General features: G+C 42.9%; 1 protein-coding gene across 1 annotated transcript in view; it reads left to right on the top strand.

Moving 5' to 3' along the window:
- The first annotated feature begins 5,678 nt into the window (after positions 1–5,678).
- Positions 5,679–7,530, top strand: part of LOC128855384 (T-cell leukemia homeobox protein 3) — an 81,450-nt gene continuing 79,598 nt past the window's right edge. Inside the window, exon 1 of the mRNA XM_054090244.1 lies at positions 5,679–6,508. Within this exon, the coding sequence (XP_053946219.1) occupies positions 6,345–6,508 (164 nt within the window). The 5' untranslated portion in view covers positions 5,679–6,344. The remainder of the gene's footprint in view (positions 6,509–7,530) is intronic.

The raw sequence follows: 7,530 nt of genomic DNA, 5'->3' as shown, positions 1-7,530 counted from the left end.
AAAAATTTAGATTTCCACTAATTATTTACTTAATATGGAATATAATAGAAAATTTATATATATTGATTACTATGAAGTATAACGATTTACTTCAATGGTATCCATACGGCGAGACTTGGGATTATCTCAGGTCCTTTCTGCAGAAACTGTCTGGAGGACGGGGTGGAATCATCTCAGCACCTTCTTCTCAGCTGCCCTGCTCTCGCCGGGCTAAGACTTGGATATCTTTTTTGCTACACCCGCGGATATAGCAGTTTTAAACATTAGGTTAGGTTGGAATGGTTGCCCAAGGAATGAGCACACTTGGATGAAGATAAAGAGACTCGTTTTTTGTGATACCATTATAAAGGAGGTGAGGTGAAAGAGTAAAACCGATGGGATGCAAGGAGAGGGCGGGGAGTGGTGGTGGTGGGACGGTTGGGAGGGTGGGTTTGGAGTGTGTGGATTACGAACGATGACTGTGCTGCGTTTGCGTCAACCGAATTGTGCTGCTCATGAAGCCAAGATGCCTGGATCTTAACCCCGCCAGAGTAGGACAGCTAAGGAGAAGGTGCTGAGATGATTCCACGTCATCCTGCATACATCCAGCGCTAAAAGGACTCGAGGTAATTCCAAGTGGTCTCACAACATGCATTCCTCGCGCAAAGTGTCCTGTGAGAAGACCCACGAGATTCGAGAGCTGGTATTTTGTCAACCTCAGAAGATCGTCCAAGCGCCCCCGGTCCACACGAGGGTAGAAGGATTTTGCGACCTTACAAGTTTATGTGCTTGCCCAGCGCACGCTGAACTAGCGCGAAGCTCATCTTTTCAGGAGCAGACCGCAGGTAGTCAGGGGGATCCCAATTCTCTCCCTCCGCGGGGAAATCACTTCAAATGTCTCTTTTCTGGCCAGCTCATCCGCCTCACAGTTTCCGCAATGTCGCTGTGACCGGGAACCCAGATGAGGTTTATGTCAAAGAATTCAGACGCAGTCGAAAGTGAGGTCAGGCATTCTCTGACCAGTTTCGAATTCACCGTCACTGACATGAGGGTCCTAATTGCCGCTTGGCTGTCGGAGTTAACATTTACTTTCTTGACTGTTAGTACGCGTGTGAGCAGCCAGTCAGCTGCCTCCTTGATTGCGGCTACCTCTGCCTGGAACACACTGCAGTGGTCCGGTAACCTGAATTTGAGTCTGATGGGGCGCTCATCGCAAGCAACTCCTCCGCCAACCTTTCCTTCCAACTTCAATCCATTCATGAACAAGTTCATCAAGCCCTGTCTCCGAATGTAGCCCCCCATCCACTCTTCTCTTGTTGGAATGTGAGTGGTAAAAGTTCCGGTTGTCAAAGTTTCTAAGGATGCTTGAGTGCTCATAAGTGAGGTTAAGCGCTTAGTCTGATTGCGGTACGTACAGCGGCAATTCTGCCTGCGATGTCTACGGGTACCACATTTAACATTCCGTTGAGCGCCAGAGCAGGAGCCGTTCGAAGCGCCCCACTGATTCCAATAACTGCCGACCTCTGAACTCTCTCCAGCTTCTTCACCAATGTCGTCTTCTCTAGAGAGTTCCACCAGACTATGACTCCATATAACAAGATAGTCTTTACAATAGTATTATATAGCCAAAAAACCATTCGAGGCGAAAGGCCCCATCTTTTGCCAATTGCGCTCTTGCATCCATACGAGGCGATTGTTGCCTTCCTAAATCTTTCCTCAATATTGGGCTACCATGAAAGTTTGGTGTCAAGGATAATACCTATGTACCTCACCTTGTCAGAAAGCGTCCGAGGAGCGTCCGAGGAGCGCCCACTAATAAGGGAAATTGAGGGTATTTTATATTTCCTCGTAAATAGGACGTGCTCCGTCTTAAGAGGACTCACCAACAGGCCGCCATCTGTTGCCCATCTAACAACTACGTTCAGATATCCCTGCATCAAGTTGTACAGAGTATTAAACATTACACACCTGATCAATTTCATCAGCAGCTTGAAGCGGTAAACGCAATGTAATTAGCCACCAAAGCCCCTTGGCATGCCATTTATCCTAACCTATTGTATATAATGCGCGCTTACACCCTTATTTGGGTAATTGGCCGAACTGCGCCTCCCATTTGTGGTGTGCGTCTGGATGTTTTTCCACAAAATGGAGATACCAACAGTTTTATGTCACCTTCGAATAGCAGATGGATTTTTATGAGAAGGTTTTTCAAGGGAGAATTACATTCGGAGGCTTGTCATTGTCTGCCGAAGGGTGATCAGTGCGTTTCGAACCACAACGAACGGTAGTCACCAACAAACCATTCCGCTAGAGTGGTCCCAAGTTAGCTTATACACAATTTTTGTCATAGTCATTTCGATATTATTGTAGATTTCGACATCATTTTTTTCTGTTCCCTCGAGTAGATAAATACTAAAATAATATGGTTTTCAAATTTGAGTTAAGCTTCTACTGGACAAACGGGTCAAAAAGTGAAGAAACGACCTGAGCGAAATCCCCGACGAATTGCCAATCAAATGGGTCAATTGACGAATATTGTCGTCAGAGAACACAAATTTGTTCAAACTGAGCAACTCGTAAACTCCCAAAACGATAGGGGTTATTTGACCGACCGTTCATACGAGAATTTGAGTCATCGATTGGTCACCAGAAGGCAGCGGCCGCCGCTGTAACCGCAGATGGGCGCTCTCCAATCGATTTCATCGAGCCTGGCGTCAAGGAAATGGCGAAATATTATCGAGAAAGTACATATTCTGGTGGTTGCTTCGAAGTCGTGGGCAGACAAATATTTCGGTGGCAGACCATGGACGTTTCAACAGAGCTCGAGTGAACCAACAATGGCTAAAAAACAACGTTCCGAACTTCATAACGTCCACACAATGGCTCTCAAATTCACCATACGTGAGTGGGCAAAATACCTACAAGTCACATTCGGGAGCTTAATGAGCTATTCTGCCTGTAGTTTCATGTTGCACAAAGACGCCTCACAGTTCTCACTGATACTACGCTGTTGATTTCAACGGCTGCAATGGCCTTTGATGTTTTTGAAGGATTCCCTTGGCAAGAGTTATAATTAAATTACGGTATTAGTACTGCAAGACGCTTTCTTTTTAACACCACTTCGTTCTGTGGATTTTTTGGGCTTAATGGCATGTATAACAAAATTATTAGACCGTCCAAGTGACTCAGTGGTTAATTTTTTTTTTTGTTTTTGTTTTTGTTGTTTTGTCGGGACAGCTAGCAAGTGCAGCACTCAGACATGAATTAAGTCCATTGTACTACACTTGGATTCTCTTCTCATTTTCTTTAAATCTACCCGATCCCCGAAGAACTCTGAGTAGATCTTGTGGTGCCAAGCTGCCAAGATGGTCGCTTCTTCACACATCAGTGCCAAAGATCTCAAACCTGATTCGAGCGAAGGCGGGGCAGACGTACAGGAAGTGGTCCGCCGTCTCATCCTCCTCTTCACAAGCTGGGCAAAGTGCACTGTCTGAGATGTTCAACCTTTCCATGTGCTTCACCCACAGAAAGTGGCCCGTCATCAGTCCAACCAGCCGTCTGCACTCCCCTGTGCTTAATGACAGGAAGATTTGCGACAGTCGATCGAACATGACAGGTAACATCAGTTTAGTTCATCTGCAGTCTCTCTCACCCTGCCAAGCTCGCTTGTGGGCGGTAGTTACCCATTTGCTAACCGTGGCTGTGATGGCCGCAGAAGGGAGTGGCAAAACGGGAGTCAGAGGTATCTTACCTAAGGAGTCAGAGGTCTCTTACCCGCGATTTCCACGTGTCCCGGGACCCATGTTAGCATGAGGCTATTATGTCTACCGACACAGTTCAGCCTGGATTTACAGGACTTGACTACCCCTGATGTGGTTGGGGGGCTGCCTAAGCCCATAAGCAAAGCTCGGCTGTCGCTGCAGACACATATAGATCTGCCTCTCCATCGGTTTTCCACAACAAAGTTCATCGCTTCTTGAACGGCGTACAAGAGCAAAGTGCAGTTTTGTCTCGCTGGACTCCACGTAGACCCCAGAGCCAGAGCCATGCTGTGGTTAATTAGTACGATTTTTTCTTTGCTTTCGAAGATAGATTACAGCCTCCGCTCCTCAACTGTGCAATGTTGCTCACGACGCAACTTTGAAAGAAATTCGTACAAATTATTAGTTTTTAAATGGACTATCCAATTCGCTATTTACGTTACATTCAATATTTTCCACTTAATTAGGTAAAATGCAAGAGTTATACGCAAATTACATATTTTAGTGGCCTCGCAAAATTACACTTAATGAAAATAGTCGAACCTGTGCCACTAGCAACGCAAGTTAATATAACGGGTCTTTTAAATTCACAACTAAGCAGTGCTGCTATTTGTACAAAAGCAAAATTTCTATAATAGCTTTAAATTCTTCCGAACGGCACAAGTAAATCGCTAGATTAAGGCAGCGTACCTATTTTAATGACCAAATGCGCATATCGCCGAAAAAATAATCAGTGTTACAAAAATCTCAGAACTTTGCAATCATATGTTTTTAAAGCGGTTGCTGTCTGTAAGCTGCTAATAATGAATAATTTCAGAGGAATAGTCTTTATTAGCCCTCCCTTTTATTAAGCTGTACTCCATCTCCCTCTTCTGCACTACTACTCAAATTCACTTAGCCGATGATTATGTCCTATTTTCTCGCTTGGCAATTTCAATTCCGTAAAATTACCTACCCATTTTTCTTATTGTTTTTGTATTGCACTCATTGTCAATTGTTCTATTAATATGCCACATTTACGCTTGCCACAATTTAACGATTTCCTCTAAACAGCAAATCAGAGGAATGAAAAAATAAGAAAATAAATATAAACAGAACACAAAAGCAAAACGTTTTCCATTTAAAACGTCGTTGATACTTGCATTGCTGCTGCTATTACACACAAACATACACGCACACGTATATGAATTCACACTGAAAGCCAGCTTACAGCAAGCGGGGGCAAGTCAATAAGCGACTCCATGAAAATGCCTGGCGACAACAAATTGTAAGCATAACAAAGAGAAAAGCACAAATGCCGACGCATGCGCTGTGCCAATGACGAGGCGCACAATGCCTGCTAAGCTCCGCCTCTATTGGCGCATTCGCACCACTCTTTGGCCAGCGTAAATAGTACATGCAGCCAGTGCTGCCAAGTTTCGCGTGCAGCAGACAGAAATAACCAGTTTACTTCTGCCCTCACTGATGTGCGACTAAAAATTGAATTGAAATGATTGCCATATAAACGAAGTACAGAAAAGAGGCGGTGCTTATGCTACACGTTGTTGTTGTTAGTGCTGGTAATAATGTTGATGTGAAAAGTACCTACTCAAGCTGTTGTTGCTTGGTTTAGCGAAAATCGCTAGTACCGTAGGTTAGGGCGGAACGACGAATGTTTACTTGCTAACGAGCTCCGGCCTGATCAGACACATTCACAGCAGGAAGGAAGCCGTAAAACTGGTATAACGAGCCGCTACTGATGCCACTAACAACAATAAAAACTGTAGCAACAAAAATAACAATGATTGTGTTCCACGCCGGTACTGGGGTGTGAGTGTTATTCCTTTAACTGTGTTGGTGGTGGTGCTGCTGCTGGTGCTGCTGCTTGAACTGAAAGTGGTGGTGTAGTTGTTAATAGGTGTTGCTGCGCTCTACGTCTGCTGCCGGAGAATCAAAAAGCGGAACGTTTTATTGTTAAGTTGCTGCTGCTCTGGTGCGGTTGCAATAATCGAAACTCGCGTGCGCTCGCACAAAATCACTCCACAGCTTTTTACCCGTTCAAGTAAATTTGCGCGCTACTCGCCCACTCGACGCATTAACGGTGCTATTACGTACATCCATTCAAATATCGAAATGTGTGCATGTGCATACCCCCCATACTGGTGCAATTTGTCGTGTTGACAGCTCTTTTTGTCGGCGCAAGCAATTGACACAAAACACATTCCTTGCTCACACACGCTCGAGCTGGACGACGACGGCACTTTGGTCATTCGGAAAGTCGGGACGTTCAAAAGCATTTAAGCGCTCGCCGTAACAGATTTCGTTAAAATTGTGAACTACTAAGAATTAAATCAGAATTAAGTGGCGTTTGTGTGGAAATTCAAAAAATTACTAGCAACAAAGTGTTTGCAGAATAATCGAAAAAATACTCGTATTTGCAATAAAATAATCTGTTATACTTTTTTTCAAAAGTGCTGAAGAAAATTGATCAAGCATTGAAAAATAAAAAATACATTAATAAAAGTTATCTCGGTTCACTGCCTCTTCGCGGATTTTCGATAAACAATAAGTGTAGTTCTTGTGCCAGATAGCATTTGCATTGATTCGACGCCACATTCGATCACCATGTCATCAACACACGAGCACGAGGATGAGGAGCGTGACGATGGCGAGGAAGAGCAGGAGATTCATGTTGATGTGGATTCGGATTCGCGCATATCCTGCGGCAGTGGCTCCGAAGTAGATATGGAAGGTGGCAGTTGTTATGACGAAATGGAAACTCCGCTCAGGTAGGGGATTTATAGAATCTTATTTCAACTATCCTGTTCTGTTCTATGCTGGGAGGTTATTTTCTGTCTGAGTTCTTATGGTAGGCAACAAAACATTGTTTTTTTTTTCTCAAACAATCAGCATGCATTCTGCGAAGTCTATTGAAACAATTGACTAACCTATACAAAAGTTTTTGTTTTTTTGGAAAAACCAGGACTTTTTTAGAAAAGTCTCTAACTTAGTGTCGTTAATTGAGTTCTGAATACCCTTACCCCTTTTTATCAAGTCAATTACCTTATAATGATATAATTACACAATAGAGAGTTAACATAGCATCCTTTTTTGAATATTTAAAAAAACAAAAACAATTAACCAGTGCTGAGAATTGGTTAGCCCCCGATAATCGGGTGCACTTCACGCAATTTGTTTACGATTTTCTTGGTAAAACCAGTTGCCTTCCAACTACTTTACGATTAATTATATCCAACCTTTATTACTTTTCAAGAAAACATATCTGCATACGCATCCTGTATACCGCATAATTTCGTAAGGCGTATTTTTTTTTATTTCACATTCATTTTTCAATGTATTTTTATTAATTTTTTCTTCTAATAATATTAAGATGGGTGAAAATAGTCACTTATTTTTGTGTAAAATTTTTGCGCATATGGCTTAAAACTGTTTTATGGTCGATCTTTAGCTCCTGCGCGGTGCTACGCGTACTAACATTCCGGTCAACTTCGATTACTTCTGTGATTTTATCGGCATTCACTTGAACATCAAAAATGCCTGAGCAGAATCGACGAAACCAAAATTGCACGTAATTAGCTGTTACAGTATCGGCACCATAAACACCATTCAAAATTTCAGCAGTCCGGCTTGCATTTACGCTTTTATCACAGAAAAACTGTAAATGTACCGAATTTTCTCTTTCTTGACTTAAACCCTGTAACTCACAACTGAATGGAACAAACCAAAAAGAGCAAACGAATTTTTTTAGTGTGAAACGTCAACTTAACAATGAGCAAGAACTTTAAATTGT

The sequence above is a fragment of the Anastrepha ludens genome, chromosome 2 (assembly GCF_028408465.1).
Source record: "Anastrepha ludens isolate Willacy chromosome 2, idAnaLude1.1, whole genome shotgun sequence".
NCBI classification, from domain to species: Eukaryota; Metazoa; Arthropoda; class Insecta; order Diptera; family Tephritidae; genus Anastrepha; species Anastrepha ludens.
Note: the sequence above shows the minus strand (reverse complement) of the source record. Positions and strands in the feature narration are given on the sequence as shown.